A 25,919-nucleotide genomic window follows, 5' to 3' on the forward strand; every position below is an offset into this window, starting at 1 on the left:
TGGCTGTGGGCTTTGCGCACTGCCGAAGTAGCTCAGTTGGGAGAGCGTTAGACTGAAGATTTAAAGGTCCCTGGTTCGATCCCGGGTTTCGGCATATCGTTTCATCGCGCCCTTTGTTCCTCTCTCCAGCGCCACCTGCCTAAAGTGACGCGTCCCTTTCTCAGCCCGAAACGCAAGCGAGACACCAGCAGCAGTCCCTACAGGTTTCCGTAGTGTAGCGGCTATCACGTTCGCCTAACACGCGAAAGGTCCCCGGTTTGAGACCGGGCGGAAACAGCCTCGTTTTGCACGCTCCTGTACTTCACAGAGGTCTTGGGCGACCGGTCATTTGTTCCCAATGTATTTCCGGTGCCTTCGTGCACTCTTGTACCAAACGCACGTTCCTTCTGTACGCGGAGCCGATCATTTGCAATTGGGCTGTGCCGACAGACCAGGTCGAGCTCTCTCGGCTCAAAAGCAGCGCAGGACCTGCAAGAACAACAGAAAGATTAGCATCCAGCGGGGGCCTCTTAGTGAGCCCAAGAGCTCATCAAGAATCGGCTCCAGCAACAGGGCTGGGCGCATTGTTCCATTCTCCGCCCACTCTCGGTGTAAACAAGTCCCTCCTGGTCTCTGCTTGAAATGCACTTTCCTGCGTTTGCTTTGGTGTAACTGGCTTCCCCTGCATGGGCGAATGTGAAGAAGATCCTTAGTAAGTCATTGAAGAAAACCGAGAAGAGGTCGGAGTGGCCTCTGTCGTTCATCAACAATCCAGTCAGGCAGTACTCCTCTGTAAAGCGCCGTTCGTTCACGTCAATTGGCTTTTTTTTGCCTTCATTCGTGCGAGTAGTAAAAGCAGACGCCCCTATTCTGCCGTGAACCGGATTCGAACCGGGGTTGTTGCGGCCACAACGCAAAGTACTGACCACTATACGATCACAGCGAGTTACCGAGACACACGCGGCAGGGCGGAAAGGGCTGTGCTCTCTTCGTGTGACATAATTCGGAAAAGTCCTGACGTTGCATTTCAACTGAGCCCCAGTATACATCGACCCTTCGACACTCTGAGTGACAACTCTCTTGCGTGTTTTCTCATATTTATGTAGTTTGCTTGCATGATGCCGGGAACAGCATGGTTGTTCGCTGCCATATAGTCTAGCGGTTAGGGTTCCTGGTTTTCACCCAGGCGGTTCGACTCGGTTTTGCCTCCTGCTTTCCAAAAGATCAGCACCGTGTACGAAAGAGCCGCAATAAAACTACTCGAACGTGCAAAACGTGCGAGAAGAGGGGGCGCTTGTTTCCAACCGAAACTTCTCGCGTGTGAGACGAGCTGATCATCGCTGTGGGAGGGTTACTCTGGTAGACAGGGCTGACCTTCGGCAATAGGATTTATAGTCTCCAAGATGATATTTGCACTTTCTGGAGAGGCGATTTTCTCCACTTCAGTAGCCCGATTTCGTCGATTGCGTGGAGAGGGCTGTAGAATGTGGCGCCGCCTTTCCTGCTCCGTCCATGACAGGCGTGCTGGTCTCTGGAGAGAGAGCACGGTCCATCAGCGCACTCCAATAAAGGCACTGGAAGCAGCTGAATCGCATTGGCGAAGCTCAGGGCTGGGCCGCTGGGCACGTCTTACCACCGTTTCCGTAGTGTAGTGGTTATCACGTTCGCCTCACACGCGAAAGGTCCTCGGTTCGAAACCGGGCGGAAACAGACATCTTTTGTCGCCAGGCACAAAAGGGGATTGGGGATTCGCCTAGCGCTGTGATCGAACAGACCCACTGGACCCACCTCTTAGTGTGGCGGGATCTGCACAGTGCATGTCACAGCGCATCCTGCTTTCACTTCAAGGCGCGTCCTGATGCACCCCAGTCTCCCGCGTGACAGGTGGGGACAGGTGACAGGTCCTATACTAACGAGGAAGACATCGCTCTCTCCGACCCCCGACATCGTGTCCCGACCCACCGTGCTGGAAGCCGACGCGTGCTGTGATCCCTTTACGGAGCAGAAATGACAACCGAGGAGCCGAGAGATCATGTCAGCATTTCGCGTCTGAACGGAAAACACAAACGACCAACTCGGAATGACTTGCCTTTGACGCTTTTCAAAGTGTTCTTTGTGCACGACGACTGCACCGCCTAGCAGATACAAATGGGTTGTACAACTTTGAACTAGCAAATGGAAGAGGGCTTAGCCCCCTCTCTTTTAGCCCAGGTTCGATCTGTCTCCCAGAATCACCAGGGCGCACACACACACACACCCGTGCCGTTGAAGTGCTCTGCTTCATTTCTAAGGGCAACTCAACATTCACTCCTACCCCGAGTGCAGAAAAGACAGCATCCACAGCAACAACAGCTCAGGTCTCTGCACAGGAGCTAAGCTGCCCTCATCTCCTCTGCTCTGCGGCTCCTGCGGAGTGGAGTCCTGCCTGGAGCCGTGTTTGCAGGCGGCGGCTCCCTGCGCCCTGTCTGGGCGTCGTGTCCAAGAGCTCCTGGGAGGAAGAGCGAGCCCTCCCACTCGGGGGCTTTTCCATGGTCTGTGTGAGGAGGGGCGGGTGTGTCCAGTAGCTTATCGAGCGGAAGCCTGGGGCGGCGGAGAGCTGTGATCGTGCAGACCTTGAGGTGTCACCTCTTTGTCTGCTTTCCCGCCCCCCCTCCGCCCAAGCTCTGCTCCAAAGTAGCCCGGCAACCCCTCACACCTGCACGTGTCACAACCTAAGGTGCGGTCATGAGACACCCATGGGGTGTCGTTCTGTTCTTGCTAATTGTTTCCTGCCCGTCGCAGGCAGGAGTCCATGCGAGGAAGATGCGCTGGACAGAGCTCAGAGGGCGCAGCTGGGTGGCTTTCCTTCTGAGTGACGTTCCTGCAACACTCTCCCGCTACTCTTGGTGCGCTCATGCCACAACACAGGAAGGCTGGAGCAGGTGGCTGTGGGCTTTGCGCACTGCCGAAGTAGCTCAGTTGGGAGAGCGTTAGACTGAAGATTTAAAGGTCCCTGGTTCGATCCCGGGTTTCGGCATATCGTTTCATCGCGCCCTTTGTTCCTCTCTCCAGCGCCACCTGCCTAAAGTGACGCGTCCCTTTCTCAGCCCGAAACGCAAGCGAGACACCAGCAGCAGTCCCTACAGGTTTCCGTAGTGTAGCGGCTATCACGTTCGCCTAACACGCGAAAGGTCCCCGGTTTGAGACCGGGCGGAAACAGCCTCGTTTTGCACGCTCCTGTACTTCACAGAGGTCTTGGGCGACCGGTCATTTGTTCCCAATGTATTTCCGGTGCCTTCGTGCACTCTTGTACCAAACGCACGTTCCTTCTGTACGCGGAGCCGATCATTTGCAATTGGGCTGTGCCGACAGACCAGGTCGAGCTCTCTCGGCTCAAAAGCAGCGCAGGACCTGCAAGAACAACAGAAAGATTAGCATCCAGCGGGGGCCTCTTAGTGAGCCCAAGAGCTCATCAAGAATCGGCTCCAGCAACAGGGCTGGGCGCATTGTTCCATTCTCCGCCCACTCTCGGTGTAAACAAGTCCCTCCTGGTCTCTGCTTGAAATGCACTTTCCTGCGTTTGCTTTGGTGTAACTGGCTTCCCCTGCATGGGCGAATGTGAAGAAGATCCTTAGTAAGTCATTGAAGAAAACCGAGAAGAGGTCGGAGTGGCCTCTGTCGTTCATCAACAATCCAGTCAGGCAGTACTCCTCTGTAAAGCGCCGTTCGTTCACGTCAATTGGCTTTTTTTTGCCTTCATTCGTGCGAGTAGTAAAAGCAGACGCCCCTATTCTGCCGTGAACCGGATTCGAACCGGGGTTGTTGCGGCCACAACGCAAAGTACTGACCACTATACGATCACAGCGAGTTACCGAGACACACGCGGCAGGGCGGAAAGGGCTGTGCTCTCTTCGTGTGACATAATTCGGAAAAGTCCTGACGTTGCATTTCAACTGAGCCCCAGTATACATCGACCCTTCGACACTCTGAGTGACAACTCTCTTGCGTGTTTTCTCATATTTATGTAGTTTGCTTGCATGATGCCGGGAACAGCATGGTTGTTCGCTGCCATATAGTCTAGCGGTTAGGGTTCCTGGTTTTCACCCAGGCGGTTCGACTCGGTTTTGCCTCCTGCTTTCCAAAAGATCAGCACCGTGTACGAAAGAGCCGCAATAAAACTACTCGAACGTGCAAAACGTGCGAGAAGAGGGGGCGCTTGTTTCCAACCGAAACTTCTCGCGTGTGAGACGAGCTGATCATCGCTGTGGGAGGGTTACTCTGGTAGACAGGGCTGACCTTCGGCAATAGGATTTATAGTCTCCAAGATGATATTTGCACTTTCTGGAGAGGCGATTTTCTCCACTTCAGTAGCCCGATTTCGTCGATTGCGTGGAGAGGGCTGTAGAATGTGGCGCCGCCTTTCCTGCTCCGTCCATGACAGGCGTGCTGGTCTCTGGAGAGAGAGCACGGTCCATCAGCGCACTCCAATAAAGGCACTGGAAGCAGCTGAATCGCATTGGCGAAGCTCAGGGCTGGGCCGCTGGGCACGTCTTACCACCGTTTCCGTAGTGTAGTGGTTATCACGTTCGCCTCACACGCGAAAGGTCCTCGGTTCGAAACCGGGCGGAAACAGACATCTTTTGTCGCCAGGCACAAAAGGGGATTGGGGATTCGCCTAGCGCTGTGATCGAACAGACCCACTGGACCCACCTCTTAGTGTGGCGGGATCTGCACAGTGCATGTCACAGCGCATCCTGCTTTCACTTCAAGGCGCGTCCTGATGCACCCCAGTCTCCCGCGTGACAGGTGGGGACAGGTGACAGGTCCTATACTAACGAGGAAGACATCGCTCTCTCCGACCCCCGACATCGTGTCCCGACCCACCGTGCTGGAAGCCGACGCGTGCTGTGATCCCTTTACGGAGCAGAAATGACAACCGAGGAGCCGAGAGATCATGTCAGCATTTCGCGTCTGAACGGAAAACACAAACGACCAACTCGGAATGACTTGCCTTTGACGCTTTTCAAAGTGTTCTTTGTGCACGACGACTGCACCGCCTAGCAGATACAAATGGGTTGTACAACTTTGAACTAGCAAATGGAAGAGGGCTTAGCCCCCTCTCTTTTAGCCCAGGTTCGATCTGTCTCCCAGAATCACCAGGGCGCACACACACACACACCCGTGCCGTTGAAGTGCTCTGCTTCATTTCTAAGGGCAACTCAACATTCACTCCTACCCCGAGTGCAGAAAAGACAGCATCCACAGCAACAACAGCTCAGGTCTCTGCACAGGAGCTAAGCTGCCCTCATCTCCTCTGCTCTGCGGCTCCTGCGGAGTGGAGTCCTGCCTGGAGCCGTGTTTGCAGGCGGCGGCTCCCTGCGCCCTGTCTGGGCGTCGTGTCCAAGAGCTCCTGGGAGGAAGAGCGAGCCCTCCCACTCGGGGGCTTTTCCATGGTCTGTGTGAGGAGGGGCGGGTGTGTCCAGTAGCTTATCGAGCGGAAGCCTGGGGCGGCGGAGAGCTGTGATCGTGCAGACCTTGAGGTGTCACCTCTTTGTCTGCTTTCCCGCCCCCCCTCCGCCCAAGCTCTGCTCCAAAGTAGCCCGGCAACCCCTCACACCTGCACGTGTCACAACCTAAGGTGCGGTCATGAGACACCCATGGGGTGTCGTTCTGTTCTTGCTAATTGTTTCCTGCCCGTCGCAGGCAGGAGTCCATGCGAGGAAGATGCGCTGGACAGAGCTCAGAGGGCGCAGCTGGGTGGCTTTCCTTCTGAGTGACGTTCCTGCAACACTCTCCCGCTACTCTTGGTGCGCTCATGCCACAACACAGGAAGGCTGGAGCAGGTGGCTGTGGGCTTTGCGCACTGCCGAAGTAGCTCAGTTGGGAGAGCGTTAGACTGAAGATTTAAAGGTCCCTGGTTCGATCCCGGGTTTCGGCATATCGTTTCATCGCGCCCTTTGTTCCTCTCTCCAGCGCCACCTGCCTAAAGTGACGCGTCCCTTTCTCAGCCCGAAACGCAAGCGAGACACCAGCAGCAGTCCCTACAGGTTTCCGTAGTGTAGCGGCTATCACGTTCGCCTAACACGCGAAAGGTCCCCGGTTTGAGACCGGGCGGAAACAGCCTCGTTTTGCACGCTCCTGTACTTCACAGAGGTCTTGGGCGACCGGTCATTTGTTCCCAATGTATTTCCGGTGCCTTCGTGCACTCTTGTACCAAACGCACGTTCCTTCTGTACGCGGAGCCGATCATTTGCAATTGGGCTGTGCCGACAGACCAGGTCGAGCTCTCTCGGCTCAAAAGCAGCGCAGGACCTGCAAGAACAACAGAAAGATTAGCATCCAGCGGGGGCCTCTTAGTGAGCCCAAGAGCTCATCAAGAATCGGCTCCAGCAACAGGGCTGGGCGCATTGTTCCATTCTCCGCCCACTCTCGGTGTAAACAAGTCCCTCCTGGTCTCTGCTTGAAATGCACTTTCCTGCGTTTGCTTTGGTGTAACTGGCTTCCCCTGCATGGGCGAATGTGAAGAAGATCCTTAGTAAGTCATTGAAGAAAACCGAGAAGAGGTCGGAGTGGCCTCTGTCGTTCATCAACAATCCAGTCAGGCAGTACTCCTCTGTAAAGCGCCGTTCGTTCACGTCAATTGGCTTTTTTTTGCCTTCATTCGTGCGAGTAGTAAAAGCAGACGCCCCTATTCTGCCGTGAACCGGATTCGAACCGGGGTTGTTGCGGCCACAACGCAAAGTACTGACCACTATACGATCACAGCGAGTTACCGAGACACACGCGGCAGGGCGGAAAGGGCTGTGCTCTCTTCGTGTGACATAATTCGGAAAAGTCCTGACGTTGCATTTCAACTGAGCCCCAGTATACATCGACCCTTCGACACTCTGAGTGACAACTCTCTTGCGTGTTTTCTCATATTTATGTAGTTTGCTTGCATGATGCCGGGAACAGCATGGTTGTTCGCTGCCATATAGTCTAGCGGTTAGGGTTCCTGGTTTTCACCCAGGCGGTTCGACTCGGTTTTGCCTCCTGCTTTCCAAAAGATCAGCACCGTGTACGAAAGAGCCGCAATAAAACTACTCGAACGTGCAAAACGTGCGAGAAGAGGGGGCGCTTGTTTCCAACCGAAACTTCTCGCGTGTGAGACGAGCTGATCATCGCTGTGGGAGGGTTACTCTGGTAGACAGGGCTGACCTTCGGCAATAGGATTTATAGTCTCCAAGATGATATTTGCACTTTCTGGAGAGGCGATTTTCTCCACTTCAGTAGCCCGATTTCGTCGATTGCGTGGAGAGGGCTGTAGAATGTGGCGCCGCCTTTCCTGCTCCGTCCATGACAGGCGTGCTGGTCTCTGGAGAGAGAGCACGGCCCATCAGCGCACTCCAATAAAGGCACTGGAAGCAGCTAAATCGCATTGGCGAAGCTCAGCGCTGGGCCGCTGGGCACGTCTTACCACCGTTTCCGTAGTGTAGTGGTTATCACGTTCGCCTCACACGGAAAGGTCCCCGGTTCGAAACCGGGCGGAAACAGACATCTTTTGTCGCCAGGCACAAAAGGGGATTGGGGATTCGCCTAGCGCTGTGATCGAACAGACCCACTGGACCCACCTCTTAGTGTGGCGGGATTTGCACAGTGCATGTCACAGCGCATCCTGCTTTCACTTCAAGGCGCGTCCTGATGCACCCCAGTCTCCCGCGTGACAGGTGGGGACAGGTGACAGGTCCTATACTAACGAGGAAGACATCGCTCTCTCCGACCCCCGGCATCGTGTCCCGACCCACCGTGCTGGAAGCCGACGCGTGCTGTGATTCCTTTACGGAGCAGAAATGACAACCGAGGAGCCGAGAGATCATTTCAGCATTTCGCGTCTGAACGGAAAACACAAACGACCAACTCGGAATGACTTGCCTTTGACGCTTCTCAAAGCGTTCTTTGTGCATCGAACAGACCCACTCACCTCTTAGTGTGGCGGGATCTGCACAGTGCATGTCGCAGCGCTTCCTGCTTTCACTTCAATGTGCTTCCTGATGTTGAGTCGACTGCCGTGCGGAGGCTCTGAAAGCGAGAGCAATGAAAAGGTGCACGACGCTGTGAAAGAAAACAGAGAAGTGAAAGGCAGTCATTTCTCTAAGGAGGTGAAAGAAAAGCTACTCCCCGTCGGGGAATCGAACCCCGGTCTCCCGCGTGACAGGCGGGGATACTTGCCACTATACTAACGAGGAAGACATCGCTCTCTCCAACCCCCGGCATCGTGTCCCGACCCAGCATGCTGGAAGCCGACGCGTGCTGTGATCCCTTTACGGAGCAGAAATGACAACCGAGGAGCCGAGAGATCATGTCAGCATTTCGCGTCTGAACGGAAAACACAAACGACCAACTCGGAATGACTTGCCTTTGACGCTTTTCAAAGTGTTCTTTGTGCACGACGACTGCGCCGCCTAGCAGATACAAAGGGGTTGTACAACTTTGAACTAGCAAATGGAAGAGGGCTAAGCCCCCTCTCTTTTAGCCCAGGTTCGATCTGTCTCCCAGAATCACCAGGGCGCACACACACACACCCGTGCCGTTGAAGTGCTCTGCTTCATTTCTAAGGGCAACTCAACATTCACTCCTATCCCGAGTGCAGAAAAGACAGCATCCACAGCAACAACAGCTCAGGTCTCTTCACAGGAGCTAAGCTGCCCTCATCTCCTCTGCTCTGCGGCTCCTGCGGAGTGGAGTCCTGCCTGGAGCCGTGTTTGCAGGCGGCGGCTCCCCGCGCCCTGTCTGGGCGTCGTGTCCAAGAGCTCCTGGGAGGAAGAGAGAGCCCTCCCACTCGGGGGCTTTTCCACGGTCTGTGTGAGGAGGGGCGGGTGTGTCCAGTAGCTTATCGAGCGGAAGCCTGGGGCGGCGGAGAGCTGTGATCGTGCAGACCTTGAGGTGTCACCTCTTTGTCTGCTTTCCCGCCCCCCCTCCGCCCAAGCTCTGCTCCAAAGTAGCCCGGCAACCCCTCACACCTGCACGTGTCACAACCTAAGGTGCGGTCATGAGACACCCATGACGTGTCGTTCTGTTCTTGCTAATTGTTTCCTGCCTGTCGCAGGCAGGAGTCCATGCGAGGAAGATGCGCTGGACAGAGCTCAGAGGGCGCAGCTGGGTGGCTTTCCTTCTGAGTGACGTTCCTGCAACACTCTCCCGCTACTCTTGGTGCGCTCATGCCACAACACAGGAAGGCTGGAGCAGGTGGCTGTGGGCTTTGCGCACTGCCGAAATAGCTCAGTTGGGAGAGCGTTAGACTGAAGATCTAAAGGTCCCTGGTTCGATCCCGGGTTTCGGCATTTCGTTTCATTGCGACCTTTGTTCCTCTCTCCAGCGCCACCTGCCTAAAGTGACGCGTCCCTTTCTCAGCCCGAAACGCAAGCGAGACACCAGCAGCAGTCCCTACAGGTTTCCGTAGTGTAGCGGCTATCACGTTCGCCTAACACGCGAAAGGTCCCCGGTTCGAGACCGGGCGGAAACAGCCTCGTTTTGCACGCTCCTGTACTTCACAGAGGTCTTGAGCGACCGGTCATTTGTTCCCAATGTATTTCCGGTGCCTTCGTGCACTCTTGTACCAAACGCACATTCCTTCTGTACGCGGAGCCGATCATTTGCAATTGGGCTGTGCCGACAGACCAGGTCGAGCTCTGTCGGCTCAAAAGCAGCGCAGGACCTGCAAGAACAACAGAAAGATTAGCATCCAGCGGGGGCCTCTTAGTGAGCCCAAGAGCTCATCAAGAATCGGCTCCAGCAACAGGGCTGGGCGCATTGTTCCATTCTCCGCCCACTCTCGGTGTAAACAAGTCCCTCCTGGTCTCTGCTTGAAATGCACTTTCCTGCGTTTGCTTTGGTGTAACTGGCTTCCCCTGCATGGGCGAATGTGAAGAAGATCCTTAGTAAGTCATTGAAGAAAACCGAGAAGAGGTAGGAGTGGCCTCTGTCGTTCATCAACGATCCAGTCAGGCAGTACTCTTCTGTAAAGCGCCGTTCGTTCACGTCGATTGGCTTTTTTTTGCCTTCATTCGTGCGAGTAGTAAAAGCAGACGCCCCTATTCTGCCGTGACCCGGATTCGAACCGGGGTTGTTGCGGCCACAACGCAAAGTACTGACCACTATACGATCACAGCGAGTTACCGAGACACATGCGGCAGGGCGGAAAGGGCTGTGCTCTCTTCGTGTGACATAATTCGGAAAAGTCCTGACGTTGCATTTCAACTGAGCCCCAGTATACATCGACCCTTCGACACTCTGAGTGACAACTCTCTTGCGTGTTTTCTCATATTTATGTAGTTTGCTTGCATGATGCCGGGAACAGCATGGTTGTTCGCTGCCATATAGTCTAGCGGTTAGGGTTCCTGGTTTTCACCCAGGCGGTTCGACTCGGTTTTGCCTCCTGCTTTCCAAAAGCTCAGCACCGTGTACGAAAGAGCCGCATTAAAACTACTCGAACGTGCAAGACGTGCGAGAAGAGGGGGCGCTTGTTTCCAACCGAAACTTCTCGCGTGTGAGACGAGCTGATCATCGCTGTGGGAGGGTTACTCTGGTTGGCAGGGCTGACCTTCGGCAATAGGATTTATAGTCTCCAAGATGATATTTGCACTTTCTGGAGAGGCGATTTTCTCCACTTCAGTAGCCCGATTTCGTCGATTGCGTGGAGAGGGCTGTAGAATGTGGCGCCGCCTTTCCTGCTCCGTCCATGACAGGCGTGCTGGTCTCTGGAGAGAGAGCACGGTCCTCAGCGCACTCCAATAAAGGCACTGGAAGCAGCTAAATCGCATTGGCGAAGCTCAGCACTGGGCCGGTGGGCACGTCTTACCACCGTTTCCGTAGTGTAGTGGTTATCACGTTCGCCTCACACGCGAAAGGTCCCCGGTTCGAAACCGGGCGGAAACAGACATCTTTTGTCGCCAGGCACAAAAGGGGATTGGGGATTCGCCTAGCGCTGTGATCGAACAGACCCACTGGACCCACCTCTTAGTGTGGCGGGATCTGCACAGTGCATGTCACAGCGCATCCTGCTTTCACTTCAAGGCGCGTCCTGATGCACCCCAGTCTCCCGCGTGACAGGTGGGGACAGGTGACAGGTCCTATACTAACGAGGAAGACATCGCTCTCTCCGACCCCCGGCATCGTGTCCCGACCCACCGTGCTGGAAGCCGACGCGTGCTGTGATTCCTTTACGGAGCAGAAATGACAACCGAGGAGCCGAGAGATCATTTCAGCATTTCGCGTCTGAACGGAAAACACAAACGACCAACTCGGAATGACTTGCCTTTGACGCTTCTCAAAGCGTTCTTTGTGCATCGAACAGACCCACTCACCTCTTAGTGTGGCGGGATCTGCACAGTGCATGTCGCAGCGCTTCCTGCTTTCACTTCAATGTGCTTCCTGATGTTGAGTCGACTGCCGTGCGGAGGCTCTGAAAGCGAGAGCAATGAAAAGGTGCACGACGCTGTGAAAGAAAACAGAGAAGTGAAAGGCAGTCATTTCTCTAAGGAGGTGAAAGAAAAGCTACTCCCCGTCGGGGAATCGAACCCCGGTCTCCCGCGTGACAGGCGGGGATACTTGCCACTATACTAACGAGGAAGACATCGCTCTCTCCAACCCCCGGCATCGTGTCCCGACCCAGCATGCTGGAAGCCGACGCGTGCTGTGATCCCTTTACGGAGCAGAAATGACAACCGAGGAGCCGAGAGATCATGTCAGCATTTCGCGTCTGAACGGAAAACACAAACGACCAACTCGGAATGACTTGCCTTTGACGCTTTTCAAAGTGTTCTTTGTGCACGACGACTGCGCCGCCTAGCAGATACAAAGGGGTTGTACAACTTTGAACTAGCAAATGGAAGAGGGCTAAGCCCCCTCTCTTTTAGCCCAGGTTCGATCTGTCTCCCAGAATCACCAGGGCGCACACACACACACCCGTGCCGTTGAAGTGCTCTGCTTCATTTCTAAGGGCAACTCAACATTCACTCCTATCCCGAGTGCAGAAAAGACAGCATCCACAGCAACAACAGCTCAGGTCTCTTCACAGGAGCTAAGCTGCCCTCATCTCCTCTGCTCTGCGGCTCCTGCGGAGTGGAGTCCTGCCTGGAGCCGTGTTTGCAGGCGGCGGCTCCCCGCGCCCTGTCTGGGCGTCGTGTCCAAGAGCTCCTGGGAGGAAGAGAGAGCCCTCCCACTCGGGGGCTTTTCCACGGTCTGTGTGAGGAGGGGCGGGTGTGTCCAGTAGCTTATCGAGCGGAAGCCTGGGGCGGCGGAGAGCTGTGATCGTGCAGACCTTGAGGTGTCACCTCTTTGTCTGCTTTCCCGCCCCCCCTCCGCCCAAGCTCTGCTCCAAAGTAGCCCGGCAACCCCTCACACCTGCACGTGTCACAACCTAAGGTGCGGTCATGAGACACCCATGACGTGTCGTTCTGTTCTTGCTAATTGTTTCCTGCCTGTCGCAGGCAGGAGTCCATGCGAGGAAGATGCGCTGGACAGAGCTCAGAGGGCGCAGCTGGGTGGCTTTCCTTCTGAGTGACGTTCCTGCAACACTCTCCCGCTACTCTTGGTGCGCTCATGCCACAACACAGGAAGGCTGGAGCAGGTGGCTGTGGGCTTTGCGCACTGCCGAAATAGCTCAGTTGGGAGAGCGTTAGACTGAAGATCTAAAGGTCCCTGGTTCGATCCCGGGTTTCGGCATTTCGTTTCATCGCGACCTTTGTTCCTCTCTCCAGCGCCACCTGCCTAAAGTGACGCGTCCCTTTCTCAGCCCGAAACGCAAGCGAGACACCAGCAGCAGTCCCTACAGGTTTCCGTAGTGTAGCGGCTATCACGTTCGCCTAACACGCGAAAGGTCCCCGGTTCGAGACCGGGCGGAAACAGCCTCGTTTTGCACGCTCCTGTACTTCACAGAGGTCTTGAGCGACCGGTCATTTGTTCCCAATGTATTTCCGGTGCCTTCGTGCACTCTTGTACCAAACGCACATTCCTTCTGTACGCGGAGCCGATCATTTGCAATTGGGCTGTGCCGACAGACCAGGTCGAGCTCTGTCGGCTCAAAAGCAGCGCAGGACCTGCAAGAACAACAGAAAGATTAGCATCCAGCGGGGGCCTCTTAGTGAGCCCAAGAGCTCATCAAGAATCGGCTCCAGCAACAGGGCTGGGCGCATTGTTCCATTCTCCGCCCACTCTCGGTGTAAACAAGTCCCTCCTGGTCTCTGCTTGAAATGCACTTTCCTGCGTTTGCTTTGGTGTAACTGGCTTCCCCTGCATGGGCGAATGTGAAGAAGATCCTTAGTAAGTCATTGAAGAAAACCGAGAAGAGGTAGGAGTGGCCTCTGTCGTTCATCAACGATCCAGTCAGGCAGTACTCTTCTGTAAAGCGCCGTTCGTTCACGTCGATTGGCTTTTTTTTGCCTTCATTCGTGCGAGTAGTAAAAGCAGACGCCCCTATTCTGCCGTGACCCGGATTCGAACCGGGGTTGTTGCGGCCACAACGCAAAGTACTGACCACTATACGATCACAGCGAGTTACCGAGACACATGCGGCAGGGCGGAAAGGGCTGTGCTCTCTTCGTGTGACATAATTCGGAAAAGTCCTGACGTTGCATTTCAACTGAGCCCCAGTATACATCGACCCTTCGACACTCTGAGTGACAACTCTCTTGCGTGTTTTCTCATATTTATGTAGTTTGCTTGCATGATGCCGGGAACAGCATGGTTGTTCGCTGCCATATAGTCTAGCGGTTAGGGTTCCTGGTTTTCACCCAGGCGGTTCGACTCGGTTTTGCCTCCTGCTTTCCAAAAGCTCAGCACCGTGTACGAAAGAGCCGCATTAAAACTACTCGAACGTGCAAGACGTGCGAGAAGAGGGGGCGCTTGTTTCCAACCGAAACTTCTCGCGTGTGAGACGAGCTGATCATCGCTGTGGGAGGGTTACTCTGGTTGGCAGGGCTGACCTTCGGCAATAGGATTTATAGTCTCCAAGATGATATTTGCACTTTCTGGAGAGGCGATTTTCTCCACTTCAGTAGCCCGATTTCGTCGATTGCGTGGAGAGGGCTGTAGAATGTGGCGCCGCCTTTCCTGCTCCGTCCATGACAGGCGTGCTGGTCTCTGGAGAGAGAGCACGGTCCTCAGCGCACTCCAATAAAGGCACTGGAAGCAGCTAAATCGCATTGGCGAAGCTCAGCACTGGGCCGGTGGGCACGTCTTACCACCGTTTCCGTAGTGTAGTGGTTATCACGTTCGCCTCACACGCGAAAGGTCCCCGGTTCGAAACCGGGCGGAAACAGACATCTTTTGTCGCCAGGCACAAAAGGGGATTGGGGATTCGCCTAGCGCTGTGATCGAACAGACCCACTGGACCCACCTCTTAGTGTGGCGGGATCTGCACAGTGCATGTCACAGCGCATCCTGCTTTCACTTCAAGGCGCGTCCTGATGCACCCCAGTCTCCCGCGTGACAGGTGGGGACAGGTGACAGGTCCTATACTAACGAGGAAGACATCGCTCTCTCCGACCCCCGGCATCGTGTCCCGACCCACCGTGCTGGAAGCCGACGCGTGCTGTGATTCCTTTACGGAGCAGAAATGACAACCGAGGAGCCGAGAGATCATTTCAGCATTTCGCGTCTGAACGGAAAACACAAACGACCAACTCGGAATGACTTGCCTTTGACGCTTCTCAAAGCGTTCTTTGTGCATCGAACAGACCCACTCACCTCTTAGTGTGGCGGGATCTGCACAGTGCATGTCGCAGCGCTTCCTGCTTTCACTTCAATGTGCTTCCTGATGTCGAGTCGACTGCCGTGCGGAGGCTCTGAAAGCGAGAGCAATGAAAAGGTGCACGACGCTGTGAAAGAAAACAGAGAAGTGAAAGGCAGTCATTTCTCTAAGGAGGTGAAAGAAAAGCTACTCCCCGTCGGGGAATCGAACCCCGGTCTCCCGCGTGACAGGCGGGGATACTTGCCACTATACTCACGAGGAAGACATCGCTCTCTCCAACCCCCGGCATCGTGTCCCGACCCAGCATGCTGGAAGCCGACGCGTGCTGTGATCCCTTTACGGAGCAGAAATGACAACCGAGGAGCCGAGAGATCATGTCAGCATTTCGCGTCTGAACGGAAAACACAAACGACCAACTCGGAATGACTTGCCTTTGACGCTTTTCAAAGTGTTCTTTGTGCACGACGACTGCGCCGCCTAGCAGATACAAAGGGGTTGTACAACTTTGAACTAGCAAATGGAAGAGGGCTAAGCCCCCTCTCTTTTAGCCCAGGTTCGATCTGTCTCCCAGAATCACCAGGGCGCACACACACACACACACCCGTGCCGTTGAAGTGCTCTGCTTCATTTCTAAGGGCAACTCAACATTCACTCCTACCCCGAGTGCAGAAAAGACAGCATCCACAGCAACAACAGCTCAGGTCTCTGCACAGGAGCTAAGCTGCCCTCATCTCCTCTGCTCTGCGGCTCCTGCGGAGTGGAGTCCTGCCTGGAGCCGTGTTTGCAGGCGGCGGCTCCCCGCGCCCTGTCTGGGCGTCGTGTCCAAGAGCTCCTGGGAGGAAGAGAGAGCCCTCCCACTCGGGGGCTTTTCCACGGTCTGTGTGAGGAGGGGCGGGTGTGTCCAGTAGCTTATCGAGCGGAAGCCTGGGGCGGCGGAGAGCTGTGATCGTGCAGACCTTGAGGTGTCACCTCTTTGTCTGCTTTCCCGCCCCCCCTCCGCCCAAGCTCTGCTCAAAGTAGCCCGGCAACCCCTCACACCTGCACGTGTCACAACCTAAGGTGCGGTCATGAGACACCCATGGGGTGTCGTTCTGTTCTTGCTAATTGTTTCCTGCCCGTCGCAGGCAGGAGTCCATGCGAGGAAGATGCGCTGGACAGAGCTCAGAGGGCGCAGCTGGGTGGCTTTCCTTCTGAGTGACGTTCCTGCAACACTCTCCCGCTACTCTTGGTGCGCTCATGCCACAACACAGGAAGGCTGGAGCAGGTGGCTGTGGGCTTTGCGCACTGCCGAAATAGCTCAGTTGGGAGAGCGTTAGACTGAAGATCTAAAGGTCCCTGGTTCGATCCCGGGTTTCGGCATTTTGTTTCATCGCGCCCTTTGTTCCTCTCTCCAGCGCCACCTGCCTAAAGTGACGCGTCCCTTTCTCAGCCCGAAACGCAAGCGAGACACCAGCAGCAGTCCCTACAGGTTTCCGTAGTGTAGCGGCTATCACGTTCGCCTAACACGCGAAAGGTCCCCGGTTCGAGACCGGGCGGAAACAGCCTCGTTTTGCACGCTCCTGTACTTCACAGAGGTCTTGAGCGACCGGGCATTTGTTCCCAATGTATTTCCGGTGTCTTCGTGCACTCTTGTACCAAACGCACGTTCCTTCTGTACGCGGAGCCGATCATTTGCAATTGGGCTGTGCCGACAGACCAGGTCAAGCTCTGTCGGCTCAAAAGCAGCGCAGGACCTGCAAGAACAACAGAAAGATTAGCATCCAGCGGGGGCCTCTTAGTGAGCCCAAGAGCTCATCAAGAATCGGCTCCAGCAACAGGGCTGGGCGCATTGTTCCATTCTCCGCCCACTCTCGGTGTAAACAAGTCCCTCCTGGTCTCTGCTTGAAATGCACTTTCCTGCGTTTGCTTTGGTGTAACTGGCTTCCCCTGCATGGGCGAATGTGAAGAAGATCCTTAGTAAGTCATTGAAGAAAACCGAGAAGAGGTCGGAGTGGCCTCTGTCGTTCATCAACGATCCAGTCAGGCAGTACTCCTCTGTAAAGCGCCGTTCGTTCACGTCGATTGGCTTTTTTTTGCCTTCATTCGTGCGAGTAGTAAAAGCAGACGCCCCTATTCTGCCGTGACCCGGATTCGAACCGGGATTGTTGCGGCCACAACGCAAAGTACTGACCACTATACGATCACAGCGAGTTACCGAGACACACGCGGCAGGGCGGAAAGGGCTGTGCTCTCTTCGTGTGACATAATTCGGAAAAGTCCTGACGTTGCATTTCAACTGAGCCCCAGTATACATCGATCCTTCGACACTCTGAGTGACAACTCTCTTGCGTGTTTTCTCATATTTATGTAGTTTGCTTGGTGGCGCAGTCGTCTTGCACAAAGAACGCTTTGAAAAGCGTCAAAAGCAAGTCATTCCAAGTTAGTCGTTTGTGTTTTCCGTTCAGACGCGAAATGCTGAAATAATCTCTCGGCTCCTCGGTTGTCATTTCTGCTACATAGAGGAATCACAGCACGCGTGTTAAAAGAAGACTGTGATATTCGGTGCGTCTTGGAATAGACGAGATTAAAGAGTGAGTAGTTTTGTTTTTCTGTGATGTAATGGGACCAATGAAGAATGTGGCATTCAGACTAATGTGGAGTATTGTTTCCTTAGGGAAATTGGCACTACCATATACTGGGGCATTAGGACCCATATGGACCGCAGGGTGAGCGCCCAGCGACAGAAACCAGACGGTACCGTGTGTCGGGCTCGGCCGCGAGCAGGACAATGACTTCACTTAAATGTTTAACTGATAAAACCCAAATGAACCAAACCTGTATAAATTAGTGGTGGAAAGGAGTCTTTTTATATAGCAAAAGGTCTCTGATCCTTTGGTAAGAACGATGGGTATATAACCCATTGTCCTCAATATTAGAAATGAATCCTTGAGCACTGCTGTTGTACCAACGGTCCATAAAAGCTTAACATTACCCTTTCTTGCATAAATTGTAGAACATGCCATCACATTTCAGTTGCACCTCAGTAGCAGTTTGATCTATTATCACCCTACTCCCCACCTCAGAACCTTCGCTCTTCTTATTCTGGTCTCCTAACTGTCCCCCACGCCCATCTACACTGTATGAGTGACAAGGCCTTCTCCTGTTATGCCCCCATGCTCTGGAACTCTCACCCCAAGGATACCAGAGTCACCTTCCCTAAACTCCTTCAAATTCAGACTCAACACCTTGTTCTGTAGAAGAGCCTTTACTGAACTGGTTCCATTCTTTACCCCTCTGCTTCTACTTTCCTTAGTACCACCATCCATGGTCTCCTCTGTCTATTGGAATTGTGTTATCCTGTGTATTCTTATTGTAATTGTTTCAAGTACTTTGCGAAGCCACCTTTGGAACCATTATATAAAATAGTTTATCCTAAATCCTTGAAACTTTAATAGGGCATTGCAGTAGGGCTAAAAATTAACAGTGTTAGTGGGCCAGCAGGATTTGTGCAAATTATAGGTAGTCACAAAGGAAGACTAGAATTTACTTGAAATTCATGACATGGGACACTGAAACAGTGGAGAGGCTTTGTGTAGTAAGCATTCAGTCTCAATCTACACAGTCTGTGCTGCTGGTAGAGGTGGTTGTGAACACTTGTCTTCCGGATCAAGTACTGGGATCTCCAGTTTCAATCTGAATACTTCCCGTGACTGTCCAATACTGTGAAACCAACACCCATAAGACAAGACCTCCAAGATTCTAACTGTACCTTTATTCACTGATGTTTGGGCACCAGAATTGTTCCTCTGCTAAGGAAGGGAAGGCCTACTTTACACCAAGCCCCTGTTGACAATCCCTTCCTTGTGTTTCTTTTAGTCAGTTTGTGCAGCCTAGAATAGGACATCAGATCTCACTCTTACCGGGCACTACAGTAGCAACTCACACTCCATAAGCACTACCCCTCTAGGAAACAGGAGGACTGCCAGTATATTGAACACCTCTGTCTCTCCCCCAGTAAAAAAGTCACAATGACCTGCCCAAGGAATAGTGCGGCTATCTTCCCCCAGTACAACGCTTTATTACTCCAGCCATTTTCAGTCCTCATTGGCAGCAATACGGGAAGCATTCTTGAAAGGGGAACCCCCACAAATACTTCCCTTGAATTCCTCCACCCCATTCAAAAAATAAAGAAACAAGGGCAGGCAGAAGGGTCTTTCACAGCTTTATTGAGATGTTGCCATTACAAGGCAAGTGGAGGCAGGAGAGTCACAAGGGCCAGGCTGGAGCCTTCATTCAGGCACCTGGGGAGGAAGGAAAACAATCCAGCTGAACTGCAGGACACCACCCCTACAGGAGCTCCTCCTGCCAGACCCTACCTGTCCACTGGCCAACATCTCCAAAGTCATCTGCTCCCTCCACATCCTCACTGGTGCTCTCAGCATCTTCACTGGAGCTCCGAGGGTCTCCTTCCTCATCCTCAGTCCAGTCAGCTCCCACATCCAGAGGAGCTTCTACTGGTGCCACAGCCACCCGACTGCTGGTCACCAGGCTCCTGGTACCTGTGGACAAGCAGCACCCAGGAGTGAGGGATCTGCTATACCCAGAGTCCCACAGTGATGCTACTCATCTAAACAGTCTCTTTGTCCAGCATGGGATCATTCCTCAGTTGTCCAAGCATGGTTGTCTCTTGAGCAGAGATGCATCCACAAGGGATAGAGAACCAGACCCACCTTCATTCCAACTGCCAGCACACCTGGACTCACAGCAGGCACAGACCTCATGGTCACCATACAGCTCCTCCCACCTGGAGGAGAGGAGGACAGGTGAGGCCTCCACCTGGCATGTCCCAGAGCACCCTCAGCAGGCTCCTTGCAGAAGTACCCCTTCGCCTCCCTGTTGTAGGTGCAGGACTTGGTCCCTGGTGTTGCTTTAGCAGGAGCCACAGCCATGACAAAGTGCATGTACAGCTCAGTCACTTCATGCTGCAAGAGGGAAGGTCACAGCATTAAGGGATCAAGGCCAATAGATGGACAGAGAAGGACCTTCTGCCATCAGTGAAGGCAAGCTGGCAGCTCTAGGCACTACAGCTGCCACAGTCTGGTTCACATCTAGATCATGGATGAAAAAGCAGACAATCGATCAGTACAGCAAGAAGGCTGAGCAGCCTTTGAGAGCAGTACCTTCCTGGACAGCTTCTTCTTCCTTGAGGAAGGCATCAATTGTGAAGCGGAGCACATCCTTCTGCTTGGAGGGGACAAACCTGGACAGGCAGCCATCTGCCTTGCTGTCCACCATGCACCTGGGGACAAGGACAAGGATGAACCCCTGCAGGCTCTCGGGGCTCCTGCCCACCTCCCCTCCCAGAAGGGGCCGTACCCCAAGTTGTGGATCACGGGGAAACGGGGCTGGGAGTGCTGGTCCGGTTTCTCCGTTACGTAACACGAGTGGATGTACAGCCTCTGCTCCGCTGTGGCAAAGTAGGCAGTGGCCTGGAAGTACATGGGCTGACCCAGGAAGTACTCATCCTTAGGAGAAACCCGGACCCAGTGGGCTGGAGAAAGAGAGAGGCAGCATTACACCTGCACACAGCACCCCCTGCAGGCAGGAGGAGCCACTCACTCAAGGAGCTTACAGTTGGTGGTGAGCAGCACAAAGCTGTGTTTGTTCTTCAGGTCCTTGAAGAAGGTCCTTCTCCTGGCCCACGTGGGGACATAGCCAACCTTGTAGGAGTAGTGGAACCTGCAGGACAGAGGGGATGAGGGGCTTCTGGACACTTTCCCAGCAGCTTCTCAGCAGCAGCAGAGCCCTGCCTACCTGTTGTAGGAGCACTTGACAGGCACAGAGAAGGGAATGAAGCGATGCACAGGTGCACTGGAGGAGGGCGGGGCATAGCGGAGAGTGTTGGAGTACACCAGGCGGCCCTGGACAACCTGCAAAGTCACAGAGGAAGGGATATTCCCAGGAAAGGCAACCCCGACACTGGCCCTACAGCTCACATCGATACACTGCCTGTAGATGAAGAACCGCTTACCGATCGCTCGGTGCCGCACTCGTGAAGCCCGTAGATGAAGTAGAAGTAACTGCGTGTGGTTCGGCTGGCGCTGCAGTTGCCCAAGGTCACCTCCGATGGCCGACAGCTGAAGCCGAACAGGAGCCGACTGACCCTCACGTACATCCTGCTGGAGTCACACCACACAGCCACTCCTCGGGTGCCCCCGATGGCAGGGCGAGCCGGCTGCCGCCCTCGCTGGGGAGGAAACAGGAAGCTCTTGATGTAGGCGGGTGAGGGGCGGCTGCCGGCTTCGGGCTTCATCTTCTCCTTGTCGAAGTAGGGCGAGTACGCATCTCTTGACACGGGAAGGCGGCGAAAGTCAGGAGCCAAGGACTGCGAGTCGTTCTCGCTTGCAGACAGGTCTTCGGAGGGCGCATCTGCCAGGCTCAAGTCCTCCGACTGGGCTGCGTCTTCAGGAGCCGGGAGGTCGGCCTGGAGCGCTAATTCCCCGAGAGACCCAGCGGAGATCAGTGCGGGGAGCCCATCTGTCACGGACGTCCAAAGGGACTAACCGTGGGGAGCAGGAGAGCGGAAAAAGACCCATATGCATAGCGGCGAGATGGGAAAAAGGCCCGGGCTCATTAGTGCAAAGAGTTCAGGAATGCCGTATAGAAACCTATGCCCTCAGGGAGCGGACGTAGGGCGCCCTGGTGCTAGGCGGGTCTCAGGACATCCGAACATCAATGCTGAGGGAGGACAGAGTGCAAGACCCGGAAATATATAGCCCAAGGGAAAGAGAGGGACAGGAAGGACAGCAGACCAGAAACTAGGGACAGGACAGAGAAGGAGCGCCCTCTGGCTGCAGAGGGTGTGACACCGGCCCCTGCGTACAGGCACAGCACAAAGAGAAACGAGCGCATTGCCAAATTGACGTCCCGCTAAACTGCTACAGAAGTAAGACAAGTAAACCACCAAACTGTGTTGAAGCAAGAGAGCATAAAGTGTGAACACGGTGAATAGGTTTTTATACTAGCAGGACTATGCTACCACACACATGGTCACACTACCGCTCAATCAACACAATCAATTACATACAGAGACCCGGATTGTTCTCAGCGTCTAATTAGAACCTGCTTCCAGTCTGAGGCGGGACTCCGTGAAGCCGCCTGAACACTTTCCCGTGTGTATCTGACCTCAGCAGAGGAGTTCCACGCAATTTCGACAGAATTAAATCACCCACACGTGTAAAATTTGCTCAGATTCATTTATTGTTCAATTAGTTTCTAATTTCAGAGGACAGTGTGTTAAACTCGCTGTCAGACAGAGTACGGAATATGCGACACGTCCGTCCACACTTTCTTTTATCGAGGGGGCTGTTCTATCAACACGTACCGCAATGAAAATAATTTTACCATTTTTCATGTGTAATTGCATGTCATATTAAAATGTGTAATACAACCATTTCTTTGCTTCCCAGTAAATAAATACTGATCAGCTTTTGACATGATCTGATAATAATTTGTCTGATTTTCCAGAGATTGCTTTTGCTTCGCAGCACTGAGAACCTATGGAAGCCCGTTTCCGCCAGGGAGTAAAAAAAAACGCACTATGGTATCTCAGAATTGTGACTTAGAATCTCAGAATTGCGACCTAAAAACTCAGAATTTTGACTTTATATCTCACATTTGCGACTTCGAAATAGCCCATATTTCATTGTCTGTCCTTTTGTTATTGTAACGGATTCGGGTTCTAGGGCTTGTGCCCTCGCCGCTCCCACCCTACTTCGTGCCTCACTGTATTGGCTTGAATCCAGGCCTTGCTAGCTGAGCTAAAGAACATTTTAGATATAAAGTCGGAGTTCTGAGTTACTTAGTCGGAATTCTGCGATACCATAGCGCGTTTTTTTAACTCCCTGGCAGAAACGGGCTTTCATACATTTCAATTAGTCTGATCAGTGTAGGACAAGTTAATGTAGAACCATTGCTATGTCTGTCTCTTGTTTGTATATAAATGAATGTCTTTGACAACTTAATGTTAGTTTTTAATTTAGTTTTACGATGTAGGTCATGCGTTAACATATGCAGGAGCATACAAAATGTCTCCCTCCTGATTCAGCTCATGCTCCATAGGAGAGAAGCGATTCCTCCTGCTTCTCGTACAACCATATCAGAACAGAAGCCCGTGTCACCCGGCTCTGATTTAAGAGCAACTCACATCTTTAGCCCCTTTTTTATTCGTGATCATAATTTTCTAAAGTTATGATCAATATTGAACTTTTTCTAAATAAAACGACAATAATCAAACATACAAAGTATTAGGAGTTGACAGGGTGCCCCTTTGGAATAGTCGTCAGAAAATGTGAGAAAAGGAAAGTTACCTAAGCTCTCACACACAGCATTAGAGATTGGAATCTGATTGTAAAAAAAAAAAACTACCTGTCTCCCCTTCATTTAACGGTGCTGTTGTTTTTATTTTACATGTTGTTAGCATTTTAATGAATTGTTAAAAGATTGATACACAAATCGCTAAATAAGAAAACGTAAAAACCCAACTGTAAGCAGTTGACCATTCATATTCCTGAATTTTAAATCCCTGTGTTTATCTGTGTCCAAGTGCCTGGTGCAGCTATTTTGAAAGCAGAGTCTATGATTTATTGCGGAAGCGCATTTTTGCCACCCAGGAAAAAAATCTTAATTAATAAATACCAAATTATCTCCTAATTACGAGATAGCAACGATGTCATTTGTGTGTATGAACAACCTGTTACATTTGCAATGGCAGTACCTACAGGCTATCAAAAGGTTTGCTGGCACTGTGGGTTTAGTTTTCCTGACAACGTGCATGCTGAGAAATGCGCACGGACTGACTTTCTTCTCGCAATGAAAATGTTACCGTTTGTACCTCATGTAAACACAGTTCTAACCATTAGCACACTCATATATATCCTGAATCAAGAACGAATGTGACCTAGAATCCATTGTACCGCTTCAAACTGAAAGTCAGATATGTAGTCTCAAACTACATAACTCAGGATTTTTTTTCCCTTGATGGCAGCATTGGCTTGTGTTATTTAGATTCAACCACTGAAGAGGTTGGTTTTGTGTTTTTAGCTATTGAACATAACTGGTAAGTTTAAGTCAGTTCTTGTAACTCTTTCCGCTCGAAAGCGCTGTATTAATACCGGCGCACCTGTCTCCACAGGAAAGTTATTGCTGTTCCCAAACCAATGTACTGCAGCTTGTGGCCACGTGTTCCTGCTGTCAGCATGTGATACCATGTTCTTCCACCGCTAGAAATATTACTGCTCTAGTACAGGAGTAAAAAAGGAAACAAATGAAAACACCGTTTAGAAAAAACACACACGTCTCAGGCCTTAACCATGACAAGGATGGGATTTGAACCTAGACGAGCAGAGTACAATGGATTAGCAATCCAAAAAGTGACTCCTGTTTAATTTTCTTTTCGCTTGCTCGATTTGTAGTACGCTCCTCAATCCTTACAACCGATAAACAAAACGGCTTCATGTGCCACAGCATTCTGCTGCAGGTACGGGTTGCACCGTGTATTAGGCGAACCCGAATGGAATATTTCAAATATGTGAAGAATTTCATGAAACCTGAAAAAAGAAGATCACAGCCAATGTCAACAGTTCAGGGCCTGTAGGTAGCTTCAACAGAACAAAACGATCTGAAGCCGCAATAATTTCAGAGTGTATTGTGACACTCTAACCATGCTGTTGCTATTACTGCTACTTCTGCTGCAGTTGCTTTAAACTCTACTCAGCGGGCAAGTAAAGTTGTACAAAAAATAGACTACTTTGAGCCGTCCAAATTCCATTATGTGAATTTAAGCTTTTTTTTTATTAATAACAGCATGAGTAATACAATGCATGCTCAGAAACGTTACTTATAAGCTTATGAAGCAACAGTGTTTCGACAATTTGCGGTCTTCAAAAAGTAAACGCTGAAGTTTTTATACTTCCTTGTGAGCAGATCACCTTTGATTTAGAAAAGGAAAACTTACTCCCCTGTTGCTTTCATTGCAATATCTGAATCGAGACCCAAGCGCTAAGAAAGCTGAAAAACGCAGAAGTAATAAACCCGATTTTAATTTAGATACACATTTTCTAATGCAGCCTTCATTACAAGACACTCTATTTCTCGAAAGCGTCTTATGTAAAAAAGAGGAAAACGAAAATATATGGATGACAATATTTAAAAGATGAAGATTTTACTTTTGAGAAATTGTCATTTTATGTATCTAGATGCTTTTCAACCGCTGTTTTTAGAACCTTGCTGTGCTTCCTGAATCATTTTAAGTGTTATAAACTGGGTGTGGAGATAGCGATCACTTTGTAGAGCAGTTGATAGGCTGGAGCTGTTCAGACTACTCTTGTTATTTCTCAAACGCTTCCATCATTTTTCTTTCATGCTAGGACGCGAGTGTGTACATGTGTTTGGTTTTCGTTTCACTGATTCTCATTGAAGATTTGGGAATTAACGAAGAAAGAATCAGTAACCAGGAAGGCAGAAGCTTTGGTTCTCAACGATCTTGAAGACGCCCATGTAGAGCAGCGTGTGATGGTTTGTACTACAAAAGACCAAGTGCTCAGTGACGTCTGCGTTTACCGTTGAAACTTTTCATCTCAGGTGCAAAAGCAGTTGTGTTAAACATAGCTGAGTGGTGCAGCAGAAGCGTCCTGGGTCCATAACCCAAAGATCAATGGATCAAAGCCATCCTCTGCTATATATGTTTAATGCACGACTGATAAGCACACCATCAGTTTAATGACGTGCATTGAAACTGATTTCTTCTCTCGTATGTGCAAACTTCACACTTAGGGTGCTCTTTAATCTTTACAAATATGCAGATGCCCAAATGTTTCTTTTGTTGTTCTGACATCTTTTATAGATTCCTCAAATCCTTCAAATGAACATCCATATCAGCACAGTTATGTTTATATCTTTTAAAATTAAAGTACATACAACAAAAATATCAATGTACATTTGTACTGTGCTCATTTAATAATGATTGTCGAGTTCTCCGACAACTCTGTGTTATAATTTTAAAACATTTTTGCTAAGGATACACAACGGGTGTATAAGGCATTCTAACTACAGCCAGCTGAAGATAAAATTCCACACGTGAAAATGGTTTCACGCACATTTCCTGCAAAGTTCAAGAGGGCTTTTAGCGGAGATTATGTTTACATCGAAACAATCCGAAGCGCGTCCCTGACCACCAGCCCTTTGTATAACAGCT

The 25,919-nt window shown here is 51.8% G+C and overlaps 1 protein-coding gene, 1 long non-coding RNA gene and 17 other non-coding genes across 19 annotated transcripts; 13 read left to right on the top strand and 6 right to left on the bottom strand.

The window, feature by feature from the left end:
* The first annotated feature begins 21 nt into the window (after positions 1-21).
* trnaf-gaa (transfer RNA phenylalanine (anticodon GAA)) lies at positions 22-94 on the top strand. The gene has a single exon. It is a non-coding gene; the product is annotated as a tRNA-Phe (tRNA).
* Positions 95-1,616: 1,522 nt separating this feature from the next.
* trnav-cac (transfer RNA valine (anticodon CAC)) lies at positions 1,617-1,689 on the top strand. The gene has a single exon. It is a non-coding gene; the product is annotated as a tRNA-Val (tRNA).
* A 1,233-nt stretch (positions 1,690-2,922) lies between these two features.
* Positions 2,923-2,995, top strand: trnaf-gaa (transfer RNA phenylalanine (anticodon GAA)). Its single transcript has one exon. It is a non-coding gene; the product is annotated as a tRNA-Phe (tRNA).
* Positions 2,996-4,517: 1,522 nt separating this feature from the next.
* Positions 4,518-4,590, top strand: trnav-cac (transfer RNA valine (anticodon CAC)). Its single transcript has one exon. It is a non-coding gene; the product is annotated as a tRNA-Val (tRNA).
* A 1,233-nt stretch (positions 4,591-5,823) lies between these two features.
* On the top strand, positions 5,824-5,896 carry trnaf-gaa (transfer RNA phenylalanine (anticodon GAA)). The gene has a single exon. It is a non-coding gene; the product is annotated as a tRNA-Phe (tRNA).
* Positions 5,897-8,111: 2,215 nt separating this feature from the next.
* Positions 8,112-8,183, bottom strand: trnad-guc (transfer RNA aspartic acid (anticodon GUC)). Its single transcript has one exon. It is a non-coding gene; the product is annotated as a tRNA-Asp (tRNA).
* A 1,022-nt stretch (positions 8,184-9,205) lies between these two features.
* trnaf-gaa (transfer RNA phenylalanine (anticodon GAA)) lies at positions 9,206-9,278 on the top strand. The gene has a single exon. It is a non-coding gene; the product is annotated as a tRNA-Phe (tRNA).
* Positions 9,279-9,387: 109 nt separating this feature from the next.
* On the top strand, positions 9,388-9,460 carry trnav-aac (transfer RNA valine (anticodon AAC)). Its single transcript has one exon. It is a non-coding gene; the product is annotated as a tRNA-Val (tRNA).
* Positions 9,461-10,034: 574 nt separating this feature from the next.
* Positions 10,035-10,106, bottom strand: trnah-gug (transfer RNA histidin (anticodon GUG)). The gene has a single exon. It is a non-coding gene; the product is annotated as a tRNA-His (tRNA).
* Positions 10,107-10,799: 693 nt separating this feature from the next.
* trnav-cac (transfer RNA valine (anticodon CAC)) lies at positions 10,800-10,872 on the top strand. Its single transcript has one exon. It is a non-coding gene; the product is annotated as a tRNA-Val (tRNA).
* A 621-nt stretch (positions 10,873-11,493) lies between these two features.
* On the bottom strand, positions 11,494-11,565 carry trnad-guc (transfer RNA aspartic acid (anticodon GUC)). Its single transcript has one exon. It is a non-coding gene; the product is annotated as a tRNA-Asp (tRNA).
* A 1,022-nt stretch (positions 11,566-12,587) lies between these two features.
* On the top strand, positions 12,588-12,660 carry trnaf-gaa (transfer RNA phenylalanine (anticodon GAA)). Its single transcript has one exon. It is a non-coding gene; the product is annotated as a tRNA-Phe (tRNA).
* A 109-nt stretch (positions 12,661-12,769) lies between these two features.
* trnav-aac (transfer RNA valine (anticodon AAC)) lies at positions 12,770-12,842 on the top strand. Its single transcript has one exon. It is a non-coding gene; the product is annotated as a tRNA-Val (tRNA).
* A 574-nt stretch (positions 12,843-13,416) lies between these two features.
* Positions 13,417-13,488, bottom strand: trnah-gug (transfer RNA histidin (anticodon GUG)). Its single transcript has one exon. It is a non-coding gene; the product is annotated as a tRNA-His (tRNA).
* Positions 13,489-14,181: 693 nt separating this feature from the next.
* On the top strand, positions 14,182-14,254 carry trnav-cac (transfer RNA valine (anticodon CAC)). The gene has a single exon. It is a non-coding gene; the product is annotated as a tRNA-Val (tRNA).
* Positions 14,255-15,972: 1,718 nt separating this feature from the next.
* On the top strand, positions 15,973-16,045 carry trnaf-gaa (transfer RNA phenylalanine (anticodon GAA)). The gene has a single exon. It is a non-coding gene; the product is annotated as a tRNA-Phe (tRNA).
* A 109-nt stretch (positions 16,046-16,154) lies between these two features.
* On the top strand, positions 16,155-16,227 carry trnav-aac (transfer RNA valine (anticodon AAC)). Its single transcript has one exon. It is a non-coding gene; the product is annotated as a tRNA-Val (tRNA).
* Positions 16,228-18,874: 2,647 nt separating this feature from the next.
* On the bottom strand, positions 18,875-19,663 carry LOC148664834 (uncharacterized). The gene is made up of 3 exons (XR_015937153.1): positions 19,396-19,663; positions 19,042-19,224; positions 18,875-18,966 (listed from the first exon to the last, which is right to left on the bottom strand). It is a non-coding gene; the product is annotated as an uncharacterized LOC148664834 (long non-coding RNA).
* A 528-nt stretch (positions 19,664-20,191) lies between these two features.
* Positions 20,192-21,468, bottom strand: LOC148664835 (zona pellucida sperm-binding protein 3-like). The gene is made up of 3 exons (XM_088630922.1): positions 20,697-21,468; positions 20,480-20,595; positions 20,192-20,216 (listed from the first exon to the last, which is right to left on the bottom strand). Exons 1-3 carry the CDS (start codon positions 20,976-20,978, stop codon positions 20,192-20,194), a joined length of 423 nt encoding a protein of 140 aa, XP_088487048.1. The 5' UTR covers positions 20,979-21,468.
* Positions 21,469-25,919: the final 4,451 nt, after the last annotated feature.

The sequence above is a fragment of the Lepisosteus platostomus genome, chromosome 5 (genome assembly GCF_059453375.1).
Source record: "Lepisosteus platostomus isolate fLepPlt1 chromosome 5, fLepPlt1.hap1, whole genome shotgun sequence".
NCBI classification, from domain to species: domain Eukaryota; kingdom Metazoa; phylum Chordata; class Actinopteri; order Semionotiformes; family Lepisosteidae; genus Lepisosteus; species Lepisosteus platostomus.